We start from the raw sequence: 24,604 nt of genomic DNA, 5'->3' as shown, positions 1-24,604 counted from the left end.
TTTTCTTTCTACCGAGCTACACCCACCGTATGGCCATGCAAAAGGAAGCGTACTTGCTAGCTTGTGGAGATTAGTTTATAGCTAACCCATACTGCTAGCTCACCTAAGTTAGCAAATGTTACATCTTACATGTTACAAAAGGGACCGCATTAATGTTGCGCTGTCACAAGCACAAGCCTCTTGTCCATGATGACGCAATACACACCAAAACAATCTAGATTGATAAATAGCACTACAGTTAAGAGGGAAAATATGGATTTTTGATTTTGGGGTGAAATGTCCCTTTAAGTCCATGAGTAGAGGTCTAATCAATTAAAAGTGAAAATACCTCTGTGGGTGTACCGTGAGGGTGTAGTAGCTTTTTATAGAACTTTTTCGCAACAGAAATGTTCACTTGTCACAGCAGGAAAAGCACAAGTGAAACAAATTTAATTAACAATGGCTAGGTTCCATCAAGTGTCCCAGTAAGCCATGCCAGTGAGCCAGCATGCACAATACCCAGACTCTGAAACTAGCTCACCTAAATGGAAGGCAGGAATGGAAGGCAATCATTTTAATGTCATCAATGACTCTTGAGCTTTTCCTGCTATTGTAAGCCAACATTTCTGCCGTGAAAAAGGTATATTATTCATGGAGATTAAGATTAACCTGTTGATCAGTGATAAAGTCATTGATGGCACAATATACGGTACATGGTTTAGCTTCTACTGCAGCCATCTACTGGCTCATAAGAAGACACTTTTAAGGCTTTTTTCAAACTGTTTGCTGAGTATATACTTTACAGCAAACACTCTGTAGGTATGTTGGAGAATTATATAAGTCCGGGGGGGAAGCTATTAGGAGAGTAAGACTCAGCCAGCTCATTAAATGGGCTGTTATAATGCCGTCCACAGGTAATTAGTCTGTCTTGGCTTGTCTGCCTTCATGCAATATAACAGATTGTATATGTAGTGCAATACACTATAAACCCCATACTGTAGTAACCCTTTAAATTAGGGGATTGCAATTGTACAGGATTAATTGAAGGTTTGAAAATATGGAAAGTATCCAAAAGAACCTTGATATCTGGATAATCTAATAGCTTGTTTTGTCTGTAGGTCAGCAGATCGAACAGGTAGAAGCTGTTTTTTACTGCACCTTCTTTATAATAGCAACAATTCAGTGGTGCACTGTCTGACTCTGTGGGGTGATTATAAGTAATTATACTGCTGGACAGGCAATAATAATATACAGAGATCCAGTAATACAGTAATATATTTTTGTGCTTAAAAAATATAAAATAAAAACAGTATGTAAGCATAAAGTAAATAATTGAGATGAGCACAGCTTTGCAGAATCGTACTTGTATGTTGACTGTGTTTTTCAGACATGCAATTTAGTAACAGTAATAGTATAGGGATGTTTTCCATGTCGTGACACACGCAGAGTATATACTGTATATACAGTACTTCAGATAATGTAAGCTTTTGTGGTGTGTTTGCATTTTTCTCTTATGCTTGTTAATATGAAACAATGCTGACACACACACACACACACACACACACACACACACACCTCACTTTTCTCATCTCACGCCTTTGTCCTCTGTCCCACTATCATTATGGTCATACAGTAACTCAAGGGCTATTGGAGCTCCTGTTGCTTAGGTTACATGTTATTGCACCCTCAGTCAGTCTCGTCATGCATGTTGCCATGCTTATTGGTCATGCCTGCTGTACCGCATCAGCCTGGAGGACATTAGAATCAAAAAGTGTGACATTAGAAGTCTTTACTGACCACTCAGGCAGCAGCCATGTATTGTTTTTATCCACCAACACATCTTTGCTTCATTTCAGAGACGGCTCACACATGTTACGGTGCTGAATGAATTATTCATGCCTGTTACTGCATGAAACTGTACGGTTGTATTATTTTTTCTGTGTAAAATAAGATAACTTTATTGGGGATAAGACTTCAGGTTCCTTCCCTTTCAGTTTGTTTTAGATCATTTCAGCTGTGTTATATAGAAGACAGTGAGAGTGACTGACAGCATGACTCAGGTCTTTATACCAGTTCAAAGTCAACAGTTTGTGATATGGTACAGTTTTAGCAGTTTTCCACAAAACTCCCAGGGTGCATCCTGTCTGAAATGTTGATGATGTTTTTATTAAAGTTTTTTTGGGATCCGCTTTCTGCTTATGCAGCATAAATTAGATGCAAGTTTATTGTCAGCAATGTAGCTACTGGTGTGTTTTTGTTTATAAAAAAAGATTACTTTGTACTCACTTTTGAGATGTTACACTGGACAGATATAGAGAAGAAAAGATAAAGAAAACTGGACTTATGAATACCGGTATGAGAGTAAAATGCTGTCCTACTGCTGAGCGATTATACTGCAACACTTTCACTTCCATACACTACATGACTATTAGACACTAGCAGTCACTACATCAGCTCTTTAGTACGAGGTTCAGTGTGTGTGATGTAGGTGTAAGAGGATTTGAGAGTGGCCACCAGTTAACTGTTATTAAACAAGGATTGAGTTACTCACTGTCTCTCTTAGGCCGGCTACACACTGCCTGCATGGCATGAGCTTGGCGTTTCTGTTGTGTGTCAGCTGCGTGGATTTTTCTGTCTTTACACACCAGAAACATGTCTAACGCGGTGCTGCTTTCAAACATCAACATGTCATTTATTAATATGTATTCGTGTCAAAATGACATATAAACATCTTTTCGTATTCTATTTTACCTGGAAACGCTTCCAACACGCTTGCGTGTCGCGTGAAAAATAGGCGTCGGTTCTATTTCTAGCATGCATGCGTTTTCGGTGTAGCTCAAGCTGCGCCTGAGATGTGCGTGTCACGCAGGCAGTGTGTAAGCTCTAACCTGTTAACATGGGAGCCGAAATATAAATGGACACGCCACACAGCTGACACGCTCACGCGATGCAGCCAGTGTATAGCTGGCCTTACTGTAATTAACTCTGGACTCTCTTCATTCACACCCCCATACTTCCTTTTTCCCATTAGCTTGCACTTACTGTTCCAGACAGCAGCTCATCTGTAGCTCAAAGCTCCTGGACAGTGACCCGTACCAGTGTGGGTCAAATGTCAAAGCTCACTGAAAGTGACAGAAGTCAGCCAGGCCTGAGAGTCAGTAGTGAAGTTGATCAAAAAAGTCTTGAATGACCTACTACCAAGCCTTTCTCTTTCAAGTTTTAAGGGATTTGATTGCTGGGTGTAATTTAGGATAACAAGTTAATGACTTGAGATAAATACCCCTGAGGTACAGCAGAGTACTTTGCTGGTTTTGCTTCTTTCCAGTAACTTGAAATGACTGAATGGAGTCAGTTGAGTTTATTTAAAGGTACAACAGTAGTAAGAGTAAGTGAGAGAGGTAGTAAGAGTTAGTGACAGAGGCTTGGACAATCTTTCCCAGATTTTGTATTTACAGTATAAATAAAATGGACAAGACAGTATAAATGGTGAGAAAATATCATATCCATCTCCGTGGGCTAGGTTCAATCAAATTTTAATTTCTGAGTATATTTTTCACTTTAGCCTTTTAAATATTTTTATGTTTTCCCAGGCTACATCATTTATCCAGACTTTCTGTGCAAACTTCAATAGTTGGAAAAAATTCTCTGACCCTTACATACCGCCTACCCTCTAGGTCCTTAATATTCAGCTTTATGAAAATGAGGCTGAAGACAAAACGCCTTGCATTGTGTTCAATATGCACCCCTCCCCACAGCCCAAACCAAACCCGCCTTTACTTTCTGCTCCACACCCTCCCTCTGCTGTTTTTCTCCTCCGCACTGACACCAAGCTGCTGAGAAGCCCTCAATATAAAAGCTCATTGGCTGTGAAGGTTTTGTGGTGCACCAAGATGTGTGTGTGTGTATGTGTGTGTGTGTGTGTGTGTGTGTGTGTGTGTGTGTGTGTGTGTGTGTGTGTGTGTGCTCATTTTAATCTGGGGGGTTTTCATCACACTCCCTTTGCTGTTAGCAAAACAAGCCTTATGGAGCAGAGACAATAACATGGATATAAAAATGGAAAATGTGCTGTGGGATAAAAGCTCAGTGAAATTCACAATCTGGTGAATGTTCCAACACGCACAAGCTAAGTACTTACCAGTCAGTATGAATGTACTGCATTAACCAAAATCCTCTCCTCATATTAGTGATGCTGTAACTTATTGCAAAATTTTTTTGTTGTTTTTTATTATGACCTAGTAAAGTGGATTTATGGATATATTACATTTACATAAATAAGGCAGAGTCAATAAAACTGAATAAAAAAATGAATTGGAAGTCATTTAAGACTTATTTTTCTTTCTTAAAAAAAATTCCAATAAGTTTCTAGTTCAAGCTTCTTCAATCGTAAATATTTGCTGGTATTCTTAGTCATCTATGAGAATAAATTGAATATCTTTTCTGAGTATCTGAATATCAGACAAAACAAATTTACAATTTTCCAAGCATTTCATCGATCAAGTGATAGAAAAATTGGAAGACCAACAGATAATGAAAACAATCATTAGTTTCAGCCTACAACTGAAATTCCTAAATCCTAAATACATGCCAGTTTTCAGTTTTTGTTGAAGCTTGAGGAGTCTTGGATGGAGAGTTATTATTGTATCATGTAATATCATTCTGTGTGGATCTCTGGGTGCATCAAAAGGAAAATAACACTAATTGGAGTGAAGGGATTGGGTGAACCTTGCATGAAATTGCCATCGGAGGCCCATTGTTGAGTGTGTGTCCCTCTGCCGCTCCACCACAGCAGCCAGCCTGTTGACTTCAGAGAGTGCTCACTCAACTATGAAGCCTGTGGTGTCGCAAAAGTGGAGCGAGGGAGTGTGAGTGTTTGTGTGAGGAAAATAATGTATGGCTGCCTGCCTCAGGAAGTGACAGGAAAAGAGATAACGAGCAAATTTATAAAACTATTTATTTTTCTTCTGAGGGAGTCCACATGTTAGCTTTAGAGAGAGAAAGTGAAGGGAGAAGGGTATGAATGTAGGGTGAGGGGGTGTTGTGTGTGGGCAGGGCGAGGCGGGTGACTGGGGTTTTGTGTGTGTGTGTGTGTGTGTGTGCGTGCGTGCGTGTGTATTTGAGAAAGAAAGATGGGGGAGGTGTGTACTGAGGGTCTTGGATTGGACTGTAATCCTTTAGTCCTGGTTAGAAACAACCCTGCGCAGTCTGCGACAAACATGCACACACACAAACACAAAACATATTGTTTAGCTCACACACTGTTAGTAAGTAATGAGACTCGCTTTGGCTGACGTTACTTCATCATGACAAAATGGCCTCGGCAGAAACTGGCAGATTTACTGCAAGAGAAGGTTGGTTCTTTCTTTTCGTAAAGTAGAGTGTGTGTGTGTGTGTGTGTGTGTGTGTGTGTGTGTGTGTGTGTGTACGTGTGAGTGTGTTTGAGAGAGCAATGTTTTGGTGTGCATATACAAGGGAAGGGGATTGTGATTATGTTGGACTCAGCAGTGAAAGTTTAATTATATTCAGGTGTTCTTGTTTGTTTGTCTTTGCAGGAACAACAGTATGGAAAGAAATGCACTGTCATAGAAATATTCTTAATAGGATTATAAAAAATATTTCTGCAACTCACAAAATATCTCTCAGAAGGAAGAGGGGACCTTTTTATTTCTATTTTTTCATCTGCAATCCTCTAGCAATTATTGCTTTTACTAAAAATGTCTGTCAAAACAGATTTCTGAGCAATTCTCTAACGCTTTTCCTGCCAGACACAATACAAGGTCACAACTGTAGTTTTTCCATGCCGTATCTCTTCCAAACACTTGAGAAGATGACATTGAGTGGAAAGTGTACTGACAACCATAGCTTAAACAGCAAAAAAAAAGCCTTATTGTGTTGGGTAACATGGAAAAAAACAGCACGAGGGAGAGCCAAAACCTCTTCTCCCCATTTTCATTTGGTCAAGCTGCCAACCTGGCTTTACCCAGCCCCTGCCAACATCGGCATATGCAGGGACGGACTGGGGCTAAAAAGCAGCCCTGGACTTTCTCCCAAATAGGCCCATCATCCGGCCATTCGCCCCTAGTCGTGCGCGACAGACACTAGCCAAGATGTCCTGATACTATGCCACAATACTGTAGCCTATCAGACAAGGTATTCAGAGCAAGTAACATCTCAAAACCAATGATGATAATTTGGGTTGTGTTTATTAATGAAGCCTCAGCCTTCAAATAAAAACAAAATATGTACAATGCCATTACATCTGCATTGAAAATAAAATACAAATAATGAAATGTCACTGGCTACAGAAACCCCAAATTACATAAACTTGTAGTTATAAAACAGTACAGAGTATTACTGATCATCCTGGGACATCCTGGCACTTCCCTGCACTCTCCCTGTCATCTGCAACTATCTTCAACCTGAATAAACAAATGATTTTAAAGATAGGTCATTAGCTATTATTGATGATATAATATGTGTTGCTTTGTGTTAAAGAGTTAGCATTGAATAACCTATTTCATATTTAGTCAATGTCATATTACACTTTTGATTCATATTAAGGCTGTGAAATGATGAAAATGACTAGGCCCTATCAATTTTGTCTGTGAAGCGTTCACAGTAAACGCAAATATGAAAGACAAGGAAAAACTGCACTCTGATGGAAGACAGACAGAAAGTGCAAGCTAGGATTTTTTGGTTAAACTTTTGGTTAAAATTTGGTGAATTATTTAGCCCCCTTACCTGTTTGTTAGCACATTTGGAGTGGTACCAATGCATCCCCAATGTTTTCCCGTTTAATTCAATACCATAGTCTTCATCATAGCAGAAAAGGTGGGCTCACTACAACCGCTCATATACAACGAAGTAAAATCGTGGTCAACCCGCGATTAATTTCTAACGCATTTAATGTTTCAAATTAAGCTAACAGAAATGATTAAACACGTTAAGTTTGACAGTACGAAATGGCACGATCATTTTCATAATCATGATGAACACCCATGTTGATAGCTGACTATGCAATTCGCTAAGATAAGGATAAAGGCATCCTATTATAATTTGTCCTGCTCCTGGCACTTACCAGTACCTCTTGCTGATGTGAAATTAACTCCGCTGTCTGTCCCTCATCATGAGCAGGCTGTGGATGCTCAGGCTCTGTGAGCTTTTTGCATTTTGCTGCATCAGTCTCGAGAGACTTGGCCCTCTTTTCTTTGAATTTTTCCCACATTCCCACATACATTTACAGGTAGCATATAAGTGATTGTATTTGTGCCCCCTGCTGTTGGCTGTTAATATCGCTTTATTAGACTTTTTTGTGCCGAAGGCCGTCGGTTGGACGGTCGTTCTGGATTTTTCCCGAACGCACAGATTGTCACACACACACACACACACACACACACACACACACACACACACACACACACACACACACACACACACACACACATACATGCATGTACACGGCACTATTTCATGTTCAGGAGTGTCGGAATCTGGCAGGCGGCTCATAATGTCTGAATGTCACATCTTAATGCAAACAACGGCAGAACTGGCAGCAGCATTGCCGTCAATGTTTTCGATTTGATTCGGTGACCAACTTCGTCGGATCAAGCCTTTCATTCACCATAAAAGAACTCATCTTAACCCAGTAAGTTTACAAGAGAGACTTGCAGTCACTCTGAGAGTCCTGGCATCCGGTTACCCTCGAGCTCGTTCATGTTTCCTGTTTCGGCTTTGTCGCGCGCCGCTGAAAAAAATAGAGTGGTGCGTGCCCTCTGGAAGCGCACGCAAAATCCTGGCGCGCCAGCGAGATGTAGCGACTGTAAAACGCCCATTAATGCATGATTGCGCTGTATTTACACTGGCATACGCACATTTGCGAATGCTGTACACCCACCCACGCAAGCACGCACACACACACACACACACACACACACACACACACACACACACACACACACACACACAAACACAAACACACGTACATAAAGATGTGTCAGCTGTCTTCTGCCAACCTGACATTCACATCAAACATTCAAGTCCTGGATTGATATGTATTTTAGGCCAGTTTGTCCTCAGTTGAACAGACAAATACTGTCACACAGCTGTAGCCTTGTTTTATCCTTGTTTTAGGGGTGTCAGGCAGAATTACTGGCAGTCTATTCCATTAGAAAAGACAAGGCCATAATAAATGTTTTCGCTAATTTCTCTGCAGTCCGTAAGCCTCTGTTATAGCTTCTAGCTCTCTTGGATATAGTTTACAACATGAAACACAAATAAAATGTATATTACTTTTTTAAATATTTGTATATGTTTAAGTGGCAGTTTCACTCTAAATTGCCACTAAAGATTTGAAGGCCTGAGCTATTAAGTGCAAAGGAAAGAAAAGAGTGTGTGGCTAGAGAAAAGTGTTGAGCTCTTTACACAATCAAGTGCTTTAGTGATCACTGCTCTAAAGGTCTTTTGAATGTCTAGCTTTTTAAAATATCTCAGGTTTTGTCAGAATATCTGGGTTTTTTTTCAGATACATTTAAATGCCTCCTTTGTTCTGACTGTGAATAAGCACAAAAACAGCCTGCGGTGTCATTTTAAAGCGAAATCCAAAGCTGTTAAAAGTTACTGCTGCGTCTCAACAGTTGGGCCTTTTTGGAGCAATTAGGCCTCATTTATGAGATGCTCAGACTGTGACTAAACCACTGTTGATTTTTTTTTTTGAGCTTTTGAAGTTTGGCTGCACAGAAAATTATGCACTGGGGGGATATTGACTGCTCATGAACTTCTCACATGTTTATTTGAATCTGGTGCTTATTTGTTATACTGCATGTGCCTGTAATCCATAAAGAGACGTATTTGTGTCTATTCTATTTACACTTCCATATTTGTGTGTTTGTGTGTGTGTGTGTGTGTGTGTGTGTGTGTGTGTGTTAATTTGCAGTATGACCCAGAGAATTCGGGCTTCATCAGTACAGAGCGGTTCAGGGACCTGCTGGCGACCCACGGCTCTGAGCTTGACCCCCACAAACTAGAAGTCCTATTGGCCCTCGCTGACGGTAACGCCGATGGAAAGATCTGCTACCAAGACTTTGTCAACCTGGTGAGATTTCTTGACCATTTTACGTTATATATAATATGTATGTATATATCTTGCATGCTGTGGTTTTAATGTTGAATCGGACTCATGAATCTGATGACTTGACAAGACAAGACTTGACTTTAACACCGAAGACTTGTGACTTCACTTAGACTTTTGAATTGTAATGACTTGATATCCTCCATAAGTCTCAAAGATTTAAGATTATTATGTTAGAAACAAGTGTAAATCATATTAGCTCGTCATTTTTCTGACAATGGATATTCTTTGAATCAACATGTCAGCAGCTAATCAATGTGTCCCACCTCTCCATTATCTGTCTACATTGTCTACGCTTGGTTTTTATTTCACACATCAAACTTTTTTCTTCCAGTTTTACATCCAGCCATATTCCAAGATTACCTCAGCTGCAAGGTGGAGAGTCTTCCTAATAAGAAACTACTCTCAGTCTGGTGATAAATTCCCCTGTTAACGCTCACCTTGCCCCACTTTCAGTTTCAACTTCAAACTGCAGCCTGTTTGTCCAAGGTCTCACTCAAGCATCTCCAGCTGTGCTCGCTGCCTCATAACCTTCTCATTTTGTGTTTTCCGCTGTCTTGCTGCCGTTCCTCATGGGAGGCTGATCTATTGAACCGGGACAGTGTGGAGTGGTCTTGGAGTGGGAGTAGTTGTGTGGTACACAATAACTACTGGGTGGCAGTGGGGGTGTGTGCGTCTGCAGAGACGGTAGGGAATTCATTGTTGTCTGTGAGTGTGAGTTTGTCCATCTCTTCCTTTCTCTCTTGTTCCTCAGAGCTGTTTATTGTCTGGTGCAGTGGGTGAGGAATGAGGCCTGTAGGAAGCTTGGAAAAATGTCAAAAGGGCTTTTTGCTGTTGCTTTCCAATTGGTGCATTCGTGCCATGTGACATGCTGTGGTTCATGGCGTGCAACTGGAAGTAGGACAGAGAGGAATGGGGTGCCAGCATCTGTGTGTGCATTCACTCTTTTTTTCTTAGTCGCTATTGTTTTCACCCCCTTAATGGTTTATACATTCACAGAGGCAACCACAACAGAAGCATAACACAGGCAGGGAGGGAAGAAAGAAAGTAGTGACATGTATTCATTATGGTAATATGCTGAATAAATAAGTACTGAAATAATTAGTTTGATTAGTTTGATTAATCGATTAGTTAATCATTTATTAAGCATAAATGCCAAACATTTGCTTGTTCAAGTTACTCAAATTTGAAGATTTTCACATTTTCTTTTTTTTTTTGGTTGGAAACATAAAGGGATGGTATGGTAATAGATGTTGATGTGAAAAGATGATTAATCAATTGATCAACAGAAAGTTCATTTACAGCTGGTTTGATAATTTGTGAATTGGTGAAGTCAGTTAGTAGTACATTGCTGGTTTCAGCTTCTAAAATGTGAGGATAGGCTGCTTTTCTCTTTTTAAAATCATTGTTAATTAAATATCTTTAGGCTTTTCAAGAGTTAATCAGACAAAACAAGCAATTTGAAGACACCACTTTGGGTGGTAAAATAACTGGGAAAAAGCCCTAGATTGAGCACTACAATTACAGGATAAAGGTTTTATTGTACAACCAGCAAACAAGCAATAATAACTAAAAATCAGGCACTGAAAGTAAGAGTGTGCACCTCCTGTTTCAGGAGTTATTCAAGGCTAAATGGTTGGTGTTATCCACAAGGATTTCTGCCCATGTGAACCCAAACTGAAAAAGCTTGTAAATATGATATGAATATCTCAAGGAATGTAAGGTATGTTAACACGGCATACTGGACCTTCTAAGTGGCAGACATCAACGGTCTCTAAGATAAAGATCAAAGGGGTCAAAGCAAATATGAGAACTTGAGAGAGAGTTATAATTCTCCAACAAGTTGATTGTCAGTGCCTGGTTTCTGTAGGTACATATTTATCTCTTTAGCTCTTCTGCCTTCACAGAAGGAAGGAATAAAGAAGAGTAGAAGGAGAGAAATACAGAGATAAACTGAGGGTTTTATTTGTTGCGTCATCTCCCCTTTGCACCGCAGCTCTTCCATCAATGTGATTGTCGGTAATTGCCTGCTCACTGCTTCGTCACAGTCGGTGTTCAAATCACCGCTCACTCCCTCTCTTTACCTCTTCCTCCCTCCATCTTCTCTCACCCTTTACCTTCTCCCTCGGTCTGTCTTCCTTTGCATAAACTCTCAGCAGAGATGGCAAAAGTACTCACTTCCCATACTCAAGTAGAAGTACAGATACTTGTGTTAAAAAATACTCTGGTAAAAGTAGAAGTACTGATTTAACTTCTTTACTCAAGTAAAAGTAACAAAGTACAGGCTTGGAAATTTACTTAAAGTATAAAAGTAAAAGTAGCCTTGCGAATGACAACCATTTTTTATGCAAAGCTACCTGGACCACACAAATGTTACTAGAGTGCAAGCTGAGAAACGTCAGTGGACATGGAAAAAAGGCTCTTTATAGGCCATTGCCTACATTTTAAATGGATGTCTGCCAATAGGCCTAAAACATCACATATATGATTATTGTGACAGAGACTGGGACTCCAGCTTAATAAGATTCTTACTGAGTAGCAAGATATGAATTCAATTGTGATTCTGTGAGAATTCACAGATCCAGTTTCTCTTTTTTAATCTTCCCCTTAACGTTACCGCCATCAAGCCGCAATGATTTGCAGTGAATGAATGCCGCCAAATCTGTTGAGTCGTCTTGTAGTGGTGCGTCAAGTGCAACGTATATTCCCATCCAATTATAAAAATAATAACGGTAACTCCACTGAAATTATTTGAAACAAAAGTAACGAGCCAATTTTGTAAAATGTAAGGAGTATAAAGTACCGATATTCGTGTTAAAAATGTAAGGAGTAAAAGTAAAAAGTCGGCACAAAAATAAATAGTAAAGTAAAGTAAAAATATCTGAAAAATCTACTTGAGTACAGTAACAAAGTATTTGTACTTCGTTACTTCCCATCTCTGACTCTCAGCTTCTTTCTTATCAGTGCCTTTCTCCTTCTTTCTGTCCATCCATCTCCTCCTGTCTGACTCTCTCTCATAAAACGCACTGCGACTGTTCACGGTAGAAGCTGTCTCAGTAATATGTTTATACTTAAAATACCTACAAACAGGTTGAACCGCTCAGTTTTTCCCCCAGTGGAATGAAATTGTGGAATGATCATGATGGATTTGTCCTGGTTCTTACAGATGCACTCATATATATCCTGCGTGTATGCCTAATACAGTTTTATTTTGCTAGAGATACACTATATTGTCAAAACTATGTGGACACCCCTCCTGTTTCTCACAGTTAGGGCTTCTTAGTTATAAGAAAGGGAAATCATAAGGCTACAGCATACAATGATGTTTAAGACAATAGTTTGCTTCCAAATTTGTGGCAACAGTTTGGGTTTGTTGCATGACAGGACGAGGTGAAAGAGAGATGGGGACATCTCTCTTTCACCTCGTCCTGTCGTCTCTCTCCTGTCAACTATCTAATATAGCCAGGAGATGCCAAAAAATCCTTTTAAAATAAGGAGTTGAATCTGGCTTAACTTTTACCACAACATAATAAAGCTCAACAGTCCCGCCCCTCCGCCGAGAGACCTTGGGTTCCGGAAGTAAATTTCCCATTCATTTCTCCCATTGACGTCTGGAAAAATCTGTATATAAAGAGTTTTAGACCATGCCTTAGGCTAACCAGACGGTATGTGACTCATAAGCATACAAGATATCATTTTGAGTGAAAAAACGAACAGAAAATCAAAAAGAAGTCAAAGGTACAAGACTGTGTACATATTGTCATTTCAGAGCGAAGGAACTACTCATCCCACCACCGCGCACCACTGAATAAAGGAAGCTACGTTAGTTTAGCTAACAGTTAATTCGGCTAACCGCTAGCTGAGACAGCATGTAATAACTTTGAAAGACCCTCAAAATAAAACCTGAAAATAACCGTTAAAATATATAACAGCTGTTACGTCAGCTGTAGCCTACTTTTCCCAGTGTTTAGTTTGAGTTACCGTTATTTTAGACTGAATCAAGCTGTCAGCTAGCGGTTAGCCAAATTAGCTGTTAGCTAAACTAACGTTAGCTTCCCGGTGGAGGCTAATGGCAGAAGTGTGGAACAGATCGTGATTCATGCAGTGTCGTAAATCCTCGTAAAACAGGATTATCATCTTGCGCATGCGCATGATGGATCGTGCAGGCAGCACAGATCGGGTACTGACCAAGGGGGTAAGCCAGCTTCCACAAAGCGTACCTCCTATGGCGCCATTTTGATGCTACCTAGCACTCACCCGCACCCGTTAGCATTCCATTGACTGCCATTCATTTTGGCGCCACTTTGACAACGAATAACTTTACATCTGAAGCGTTTAAAGACTTTATTTGTCCATTGTTTATTTCTAAAGAAATACGACAATGTATAAAAGGCTCATTACCTTGTATCTCACGTTATGGCTCCGTAGCAGACGTTTTTGTAAAAATAGGCTAACGATTGTGTCATAACCACGCGACTTACTGTCGCATAGTAGATAAATTACCGTATAGTACAGGAGAAGCTCGCAGGCAGTTTCTTACATTAGCTGTTTAAGTTTAATTACTAATGTTAACTAGCATTTTAGTTAGCAATAATTAGCCTGTGCCTATGTTATCTCCTTACATATACCTACGCTCTCCGTCTCTGCAAGATTCGGAATGATTGAGATTTCTCTTGGCACAGCTACCAAAGGCTTACAACTTTCAACTTTCACGTTACATCTACGTAGTCAAGCTCAGTTGGAGGCTGCGCAGTAACGCTCAGCCCTCACCGGAAAAGTGCTTCTAATATACTTCACTGGTCTCCGTTGAAAACAACGACGTCACTTTGTCCATTAACTGTCTATGGTACTGGCACCCATAGACATACACCCCCCCTCCTCACCAGCATGAGTTCCACAAATCAGAGGCATCACTGTGGGATTGTGGGATTGTTCAGGATTGCGGGTAATGAAGTACTTATCCAAGACATTGCGAATAAAAGACATTTATCTCAAAACAAGGTTGGTGCCCCATGAACTTTTGGCGTCTATATGAGCATATACAATCACTTAGTCATGTCAGCATGCTGGTTTTAAGTCTACCATTGACGGTTACGATTTTATGGCTTATACTCCAATTGTCAATGGAGAAATTGCATTGTATTTTTACTTCCGGAACCCACTGTGGGCGGGACTGTTGAGCTCTATACAGTGTCATCTGGCATGTTGTTGCGTTGGCCAATTAAATACGCCTTAGTACAAATTCCTGGTAGATTACTTTGTAGAATAAATGCCATATTTGTTGTAACACAATTATCAACGCAGCCCCTTGCATTTTTTAATTAAATTTTTTGCTCCATCCTTCATCTTCCTATACTTGCTTCTTCCATCTGTCCTTCCCATCTCCTTCTCATTCAATCTGTTTTCCCTCTCTGTCTCTTGCTCATATCGCTCTCCCTTGTCCCTCTCCTCTGACTGTGTTTTCCATTGATCAAACAGTGAAATTGTATCTTGCTGGACGAACACCCATTTCTACCCTTTACCTTGCCAATGGGTAAACAGACAGAATGCCATTCGTGCTTTTGTGTCCTACAAAGAGGAGAGGGATTGCAGTCACTTCACACGAAGAATTTACTGTCTTTATGGAGCATGGCTGCCTGGGGGAGGTCTGTGTGTGTGTGTGTGTGTGTGTGTGTGTGTGTGTGTGTGTGTGTGTGTGTGTGTGTGTGTGTGTGTGTGTGTGTGTGTGTGTGTGTGTGTGTGTGTGTGTGTGTGTGTGTGTGTGTGTGTGTGTGTGTGTGTGTGTGTGTGTGTCTCTCTTTGGTATGCGGTCCAGAAGTGGCCATGGTAACCCATAATCATTTTCCCACAGTTCTCTGTGGCTAACATAAAGGCAGAAATAATTGGCTTTTTCTGAAGTTTATCTCCAGATGGTGATCCATGCAGAGACACTAAAGTCTCATTAAACAGTGCCAGAAGAACCATCAGCCAACTTTTCATATAGATATGTTATTAGTCTGATTTAACATCTGTCTTCTTATCACTATTTTCTCCTAATTGTGTTCTTTTTCTATCTCAGTCAAATTGAAATGAAGTGTAATGTTGTGAAGGTTTTGACTGATAAGTATGTCCACTATCTTCAAACGAAAATGTTCCCATTTCTCTCATAAGTCTGTGCTTGTGCTTGAATAAACATCAATCACAACTTCAATATGCAGGCAACAGTTTAAAGTTGTAGCTTTTGAAGTGGCTGTATTTTAGTTTGCACGCTTTATCCATCTGCAATTTTTATTATACTTTTAGTGCAGATAGCCACATTACATTGATCTATTTTACCAATATCTGCCCTTGCTGAAAACAATATCACTCACCCATGTTGCCCTAAAATAACATCCGCTAACTGACACATCTGGGCTTCCTGCAGTCTTAGAGACACAAACACAGTAGCAGGGTTGAGTTATTGAGTGTGACATAAACAGAGCAGAGTAAGAAAGAGACTGGAGGAGTTAAGTAGGACAGAAGTCATTGCATTGTCATGGAGAAGTTATAAAACACAGCAAGTGTAGTAAAAGGTCCCATATTGTAAAAAAGTAAGATTTCCATGTCTTTTTTATTATAGAGCAGGTCGAGGTGCTATATAAATAATGTAAAAGTATTAAAATGCTCAATCACACATCTCATATTTAGAAGCTGTGCCTTGAAACAAGTTGTCAGAACTTCCGTATGATTGTGATGTCACAACTATACCATAAATAGGTAGAAAGTCCCACTACAGGGCTTTTAGAGTCAAGAAGAACTGGAAATGCTGACCAATCAGGGCCGACTGGGCTTTTTCGGGAGGGGGGCTTAAAGGGACAGGCGCTAAAATCAAGCGTTTCAGACGGAGGGTAAATACAGCTATATTCAGACAGAAAGTATGCAAAAACTGTGTTGTGTGTTGTTGTGTTTTTTGAACATCAAAGCATGTAGACATGTTCTAGTAGAAACCCAAAATACAAGTACAAACCTGAAAATGAGCATAATGTGGGACCTTTAGCTTAATATTTTAATTGATACAAATACCATTATTGTGTTCATTATTATGACTATTAGTAATATTTTACTGTTCCATTGTTCCTTCTATAAATATGTTTCTTCTCATATTAATTCCCATAGTGTGTGTAATATAAACTGTACATTTTTATTAAGTATAAATGCTTTGTCAGTAATGCTTAATTGGTTAATAAAAAAACAACCTGCTTCCCAAACCAGCAGCTTGGGAAGCGCATATTATTCTCACTGATTCCTTCTTTTCTTGTTGCCCCTCAAAGAGGTAGAGTTGAGTAAATTTTCAACCCTTGCTTTGAGGTGAGAAATAAACATATGCGCTCACCTGCCTATATGTATCCTTAATGTGTATGAGTGTGAGCATGTTTGAAAATGAGAAGTCCACAGTTTGAAAAATGTGACACCTCTGCAGAAAACATTGATTGCAGTAAATCAAAAAATGGCAGCGCTTATGAAATGAGAGCATAAAATGTTGTCAGGTTTAAAAAGGAAAGAAAGAGACTGACTGGTGGGATCCTCTCTTAATGATAAACTACTTGTGAGGATCCTGCCCATCAAAAATGGACATATATGTTTGAAAATGACCCGTTAGACAGAGAGGGATTAAGAGCGGGTTTGGTGGTTGCTACGTGATGATATGGGCATTCTGTTGCCATGGTGAAGTGGGAGGAGTCTGTCAGTGTGCTGGACTGAAGAAGATTGGTGTGTGTGTGTGTGTGTGTGTGTGTGTGTGTGTGTGTGTGAGAGAGAGAGAGAGAGAGAGAGAGAGAGAGAGAGAGAGAGAGAGAGAGAGTGTGTTGAGTAGTTTGTGAATGTACTTTACAAAATAAAGTACCACATGTTAAATAAAACGGGATGGTCATTAATGTTATATATAAACTTAGCACAAAAAGTAAGGAAATTTGTGTTTGGTAGATTATTTCGCTGTGGTAACAATGCTTTTTGGCAATAAATCTTATACCGTTGGAAAGCCTGTTTAGTTCCCTTTCAAATGGTGCCCCATTTGTAAGGAACATGCATTTGTGGGATGAGCAGCAGCGCTGAGTATGTGGGTTGCGCCCATGAAAAATTTGCAATTTACAAATGTTCTCAGCTTATTCTGCCATTGACTCGTTTGGTGTTTGGTGGATTGGATGATTGAAGTTTGAAGAAACAAGACATATTGGCAATTTAACAATTTATTCATTTCACAACAGGAGCCGCAGTAGCGTGTGGAAGAACCATACACAGCCACAACAGCCTGGCACCTCCTCCTCATGCTGGTCACCAGCCTGGTCACACACTGCTGTGGGATGGCATCCCATTCTTCAACCAGCATTTGTCGCAAGTCAGCCAACGTGGTTGTGTTGGTCACTCTGGCACGAATAGCACACCCAAGCTGATCCCATAAGTGTTCAATGGGGTTGGGGTCAGGACTGCTGGCAGGCCATTCCATCCTCTCCACTCCCACATTCTGGAGGTAGTCTCTGATAAACCCTGCCCTGTGGGGGCGAGCATTGTCATCTTGAAGGATAGAGTTCGGTCCCAGACTGTGGAGATATGGGATTGCCACTGGTTGCAGAATCTCATCTCTATATCTCTCTGCATTGAGATTGCCTCCAATGATGACAAGCCTCGTTTTTCCAGTGAGGGAGATGCCGCCCCACACCATCACACTGCCTCCACCAATGGCAGAGAAGATTTGGCAATTTTTCATGGGCGCAACCCACATACTCAGCACTGCTGCTCATCCCACAAATGCATGTTCCTTACAAATGGGGCACCATTTGAAAGGGAACTAAACAGGCTTTCCAACGGTATAAGATTTATTGCCAAAAAGCATTGTTACCACAGAGAAATAATCTACCAAACACAAATTTCCTTACTTTTTGTGCTAAGTTTATATGATAATAATGTAAAAACATGCTGAGCGATTGATAGTAAAGCTCTTACCCATCCTCCTCCTTTCTTACTTTCTGGCCTTCCTTCTCTCTCTGCCTCCCTCTGTCTCCTCTTCCTCCCTACATCTTCCTTTCATCCCTCCATCACCTTCATCTCTTCCTTCCTCCTTTCTCCAGATGAGTAACAAGCGCTCCAACAGTTTCCGGAGGGCCATCCTGCAGGGGAGCAGGCAGCTAAAAGGTTGCAATCTCAGAGATGAGGCGGACTTGGGGCTGTCTCAACGGCTGGTCCGGCATGTCGCCTATGAGACGCTGCCTCGCGAGGTCGACCGCAAGTGGTACTTTGACAGCTACACCTACTGCCCCCCACCCTGGTTCATCCTGGCTATCACCATTGCTGAGGTAAATTGTTTGGGAGCGTGAGACCAATATGTATTCTATAACCTCTCTTATTAAGAGTACGCTGTGGAGCTATGTTTTGATAAGCAGGCTAGTACACAAGGAGGGACACATAAGCACTTGAGCATGCCGGGGACGGAGTAAACCGCCCTACCAACTGCAGAAGATGGCAATGCAAATGTATAGTCACACAACACAAAGAAGATGAATTGTCCAGAGCGATAGTGCATGAACAATGAGCAAGTAACAAAAAGTCTTGCATGACAGACTGCAATGCTCTGCAGAAATGTAAATCATTGTAAGTCATTGTGTGCTCAACTTCCGAATATCATTATCTTTTTTCAAATTAAGACAGATTACTTCAATAAATATCATCTCTCAATAGCTTGCTCAAACCAGGATTGTTTTTCCTTCCGAGTTCATAATGAAATGTTACTGATAACGCCTGAAGATAAGTTTATGTTCAACTTTTATCTAATTACCAGAGCAATGTGTCTGATTTATGATGCTGAGCATTATTTCATTGTATTCATTGTGGTGTGTATATACTGATACCACTCCTTCTAAAATCACACATTCTGTGTTTATCTATCTGTGTTCTCCCAGGTGGCCGTGTTCATGTATTATGGGTTCCAGCTGGACCGCTTGGTCCTGCAGGTATCCAGCCCGTCCTTTCTAAAGAGCCCCTTACCTTACCACCCCCAGCTACGAGCCCAGGCCTGGAGGTACCTCAGCTACATTTTCATGCACACTGGGTGAGTTCACATCTTGCTATTTTCCATTATTATTACCCTGAAGAAATGACACATTTCATATGACTTGAATTTGTTCACGTCAGTCGTGTAATAAGGGGAGTGTGTGACACCATGGGATGGAAATAACAAATTGATAGTTAAACACCAACTAGAGGTATTGCAAACCTATGATGCTTCTGGTGGTTTGGGTTTGTGGCATTTGAAACATTCAGTGAGTCAGAGCTTGTTACATTTGTTACGTTTTCATTAACCAAAAATATACAGTGCTATTCATTTCCAGTGAAACACACCAGTGAAAGCAATTCTATCCTTTTCAGTCATGAAGGAAAAACACAGATAAGGAAGAGGAGATTGTGAGTTGCTAATAAGTCTATGGATGCATTTCGTAATACTCAGATTTCAGTGGATGTTTGTTTGTTTGTTTTGTTTTTTCTTTTCTTTTCCTCAAGATCGTGGAGGGTGGGGGGTGGGAGTGGGTGATTGTTCTTGTTCAAGTGTGTTGTGTGTCTGTTCTGAATGTTTAAAATGAAAAAATCATTACAAATGGATCTTAAAAAAATTATTCTGTGGAACAAAAAAGCAAATGACAAATATACCTAAAGTATCATGTTCTTAAACAAGTGATTATTATTGGGTTATTGGTCCATCCATCCATCCATCGTCATCCGCTTATCCGGGGTCGGGTCGCAGGGGCAGCAGCTCCAGCAGGGGATCCCGAACTTCCCTTTCCTTTCCATAATCACTCTCTTCTACCAAAAGAAACCACTAAATACTGTCAAAGACTTGACAGATAACTTAATATAAACTACCATTGTACTTCTTCAGCCTACATCCTCTCCTCTCCTCTCCTCTCCTCTCCTCTCCTCTCCTCTGCCACAACAAGCACAACAGACTATTTTATTATGAGCTCAGGCCAGGTCATCCAGGTTTAATTAACCTTCTGGGTAAATGTAGTCTCAGGAAATAGTGAGAACTAATAAAATGGTAATTTAATTAGGAGAACCAGGAGGTGCTGGGGAGAGACGGTAGGGATGACAGTGTGTGTTTAAAATATGAGGTAGAAGGAATGAATGGAAGGCTAAAAGGAGGAAGATGGGATGTTTGCACTCATTACACAGGAACATATTGAAATGATTTAGGTCCTTAGGGGAAGTGTCTGTATAAAAGAGCCTGTGGGAGTTATCTTTTGCCTACCAGTATGTGCCCCATTATATGTGTAAATGGTTTATTTATCACTGAGATGAAAACATCAGTAACATCTTTCTAATAGTAAAATCTCATCACTGTGGTTTTGCAGTCATTGTGAGCTGCTCACTACTCAGTATCTGGTAGGCCTACATGTTTACAGCCAAGATGGTGGGGATGCAGTAAATGGTTCTGAGTTGAATCCTGACTACAAGAAAAACCTGACATACTCATATGATGATGATTTTGATGATTAAAGTTCTCTAAATTGCAATATCGCATTGCTTTGTTAAATCCGTATTGAGTGCATTTAGTGGCCTTCATTTCATTTAGTAAAGCAGATTTTGTAGATTTTTGTTTCAGAGGGTGTTTGTGTTTGATGCACACAACTTCAGAAATATGCAGCGCTGATCAAAAATTACTTTCAATAATTCAGGCAGTATAAACATTTCATTACTGAGTAATATTGGATCCTTTGGGGTGATGGCACAGAAGAACATTGGTCATTATATGCTGGCTGGCTTAACCAGTTCATCTGCTCACCAGCTCATTTGCTAATGCTGATACAGGAACCACTGGAGAGACCTTCATTAGAAAGCACACCAAGACACATTCTTCAATGTCTTTGTATTCTAAATTGTACAAGGAATTGAAGTTCATGTAATAAATCTCTGGAGGGTAAAGGTGGTGAGCACACACATAGAAATAGCACAATTAAAGATAAGATTATAATACCCTTTATTATTAGTCCCACAGTGGGGAATATTTTCAGTGTTACAGCAGCAAAGGGGATAGTGCAATAACCACAAGCATGAATAAAAATACAATATATAGGGCCTAATAATGTAATAATAATAATAAAAAAATAATAATGTAAGCAGTACAAAGAAGAAGTTTCCGATTCTTTCTTTCGATTCCGGTTCTTATTGATTCTTGATTCTGATTCTTTGAGGGTGGAGTTGAAACGGGTCACATGCTTATTTCACAGAGGAAATTTTTATTTTGATTCAATGGTGGTTTATAGTTTTACTGGGCTTTTTCAAGGGAAAATAAAGCCACACTTTAGAGCTCCGCTTACTGTGCTCCATGGCTGCAACACAACAAGCACCTGAAAGTACGCTGGCCGCTACGGAAACCAAAACATGTGCATGTTAGATCTGGAACTGATGATCGGCTTCGAAACCAAACTTTACAAACGATTCCAATAAAAAAAACTATTCCATTGGAATCGTAATTTTTGAAAAGATTCCAAGTTGGAACTAGTTCTCGATGCCCAATCCTAGTCAGTTGTCAGGAGCAGTGTTGGTTATAAAGTCTGACAGCAGCAGGAAAGGAGGACCTGCGGTATCGCTCCTTCACACAACATGGGTGAAGCAGCCTTTCACTGAAGGAGCTGCCCCGTGCTGTCAGTGTCCTGGATGTAGATCCAGACCTGTGTCTTTATTTAGTTATAATTTACTAAAGAGTGACAGAAAACATCTGTGCAAGGATGGAATGACCTTTAACAAAGGTCAAGGTCACACACACACACACACACACACACACACACACACACACACACACACACACACACACACACAGACATCTACAAACCATGTAATCCTATCAACAGCTCAGTAGGACTGATATTGCTGCCAAAACATCCCATAATAGAGTATTATGCAGACTCTCTTTTTTTACCCTCTCTCTCACTCTGTGTCACACACAAAAACTATGTTAGCAGCAGCTGTGCAAAGATTAGCTTCCTGCAAGATTAAACCATGACTCTAAACATTTTGCAGAAAAATATTTGTTATATATATATAGTTGCATTCGTCCTGCTTCTGTCCACCTCTCATTATTCTGAAAAGTGAGGCCTACAATAATTAATGATACTGTTTCAGTACATTCTGAGATCATGTTTCTTTTTTGAGTGCATCACAATCTTTTCATCAGTTTGATGCAGCTGAGACATAAAAAGAAGTTTCGCTGAGTTCAGTGCTTGAATCGTGCCGTAAACTGAACTGATTGTAAAAGTTCAGCTGTAGTTTGGTGAGCAAGTGATAAAAAAAAGATTAAAACAGTACTTTTGTTGAGTGCCCTGAAAGACCATGGTCATCTGGACACAATAGATCCTCTCATGGGTATCCACAGATCTGCTTGACAGTGCAACCCATCCCTTACAGCCTCATTAGCAGTATAGAAATAGATAGCCGCTGTTATCTAGAGTGGAGTTGTCCTTGTGCATTTGGACAGGCCTCTCTCAGCTAATCAATATCCCACATTGTCTCCCTGATGGAACGATCCTCTCTGTCGGCATTGTAGTTGAAGGGGCTGAGGTGTTTCAAACTAAATAGACTATCTGCCTTGTCTTGTTTCTTTCCTGTTTGGTTGGGGGAATTGTGTGTACATGTGCTTGTTTGTTTGTGGGAATGTTTGTATTAATTTCTAGGATGTAGAAGCTGTTTGTTGAATGAATGAATGCACTGACAGGACACACAGCATTCAGCGGTTCAGTTTGTCAAACTGTTGAATGGGAAAAAAGGAGAGTCATCTCTGTCTCCTGCTATTCTGTCATCTCTCTTTCAGCAATGTGAAAAAGAAATGACAGGATAATTCAGACTGAGACAGAAAACAGAAGAGGGGAGTGATTGAAGCAAGTGAGCGACAATGATGAAGATTATGAGAGAGAAAAACACCAGTCGGCTGTGACACCCGAATGTGTCTGTGCTGCTGACTGAGGTTTGGCTGGAAGGACTTTCTAGCCATGAAGGGCAGTGTGTGTGTGTGTGTGTGTGTGTGTGTGTGTGTGTGTGTGTGTGTGTGTGTGTGTGTGTGTGTGTGTGTGTGTGTGTGTGTGTGTGTGTGTGTGTGTGTGTGTGTGAGAGAGAGAGAGAGTGTGTGTTTGTGTGTCCGTGTGTGTCTGTGTGGGCGTGAACAAGCATAACAATATGGTCTTGGAGGGAACAGGCAGGTGATAATGTGTTATAATAAAAACTGCACACTCTAAAGTGACTGTTTTGAGTCATATCTGTTCAAATCAAACTGAGTATTTGCATAAGGTTTTCCTCTATTATTGCTTTTGTTATTTGTCAAAGGATTAGTGCGTTTTTCTTTGTTGTTTTTTTACTTATGCCAATCATCTTGGTTGTACTTTCCTTTTAAAGTATTTCTGGCCATGTCTGCACAGTCAATATAGTTTGATATATCTTGTTTTCCTCCTTTTAGAAGAAGCCATTTGCTGCCATTCACTCTTGCAAATGTGGAAAATAACATGAACCCAGAACTTGATTCACAGTTTCTGTTTTATCATTGTATGATGACAGAGTTAAGTGTGTTTCCTGTTAATCATCTGACACCTCACCCATGGAGGAAATGGAAGCATGTCGCCCGTTCAGAGTTTATATTATCACATCTCTGTCTTTGGAGCATCTTACTGACAGGGGGGACATTTGTTATTTTCAAGCTGCTTGCGATTGCAAGTTTGTACAAAAATCTAAATAGGTGCATCATGGATTGAAAACTGATTGGAAAAATGTAGACAGACGTAAAAGGCATAGGTGAACACTGGTTTAGTGTGTGTTTAGTAGCCACATTGAAAACAGTAAAAAATGCATAAACAGCATGCTTAGCAATTTAGTTGTAATTTCTGTTCATACTCAAAAGCTGCACACATATAAATGAACCCTGTAATCCTGCCAAAAGCTCGACAACGCTCGTAGGCGTAATTTAAAATAATCAAAACTGGCCAGTGCAACCCACCTTTCTTTTACATACATGAAGACATTTGCACCATAACTTGATGCAGAAAAGGCACAAATTGTTGCAGAAAAATTCACCAGAATGCAGAAAATGATGTGTTTGACATCAAAATTTTAATTTGACTCAAAAGTGGAGATCTTAACTCCCCTAATGTTGAACCCAAAGTTACGCCCATGGCAACACTGATCCTTCCCAATTCTCAAAACCAAAACGGAGTGTAAATATTTACTATGCTAACTCGCCCACTCTCCGTCTCTCTCTCTCTCTCTGTCTTTCTTTTTCTTATTAAAAGTTTCAAAGAATATATATGGAAACCTTTGCAGAGTTGATTTACTCAAATTACAAAGCAAAAACATTGTATCTTCTGTACTGGTATCTACACTTGATCAACTGAAAATGAATCAGCAACTATTGTGATTACCTATTAGTCATTTCAATTGTTTAATCAAGCAAAAATGACAAATATTTGTTGGTTGTGTAGATTTGTTATTTTTGTGTGATTAGTATTATTGTAT

General features: G+C 40.1%; 1 protein-coding gene across 3 annotated transcripts in view; it reads left to right on the top strand.

The window, feature by feature from the left end:
• The window catches only part of rhbdl3 (rhomboid, veinlet-like 3 (Drosophila)), a 60,154-nt gene that overhangs the window by 25,355 nt on the left and 10,195 nt on the right, over nt 1-24,604 (top strand). For all 3 annotated transcript variants that reach the window (XM_078280576.1, XM_078280586.1, XM_078280568.1), the window contains 3 exons: nt 8,909-9,067; nt 18,187-18,411; nt 19,015-19,163. In XM_078280576.1, coding sequence (XP_078136702.1) covers nt 8,909-9,067; nt 18,187-18,411; nt 19,015-19,163 — 533 coding nt within the window. The remainder of the gene's footprint in view (nt 1-8,908; nt 9,068-18,186; nt 18,412-19,014; nt 19,164-24,604) is intronic.

This window comes from Sander vitreus, chromosome 2 (genome assembly GCF_031162955.1).
Source record: "Sander vitreus isolate 19-12246 chromosome 2, sanVit1, whole genome shotgun sequence".
Lineage (NCBI taxonomy): Eukaryota > Metazoa > Chordata > Actinopteri > Perciformes > Percidae > Sander > Sander vitreus.
This window is presented reverse-complemented; position numbering and strand designations above follow the sequence as displayed.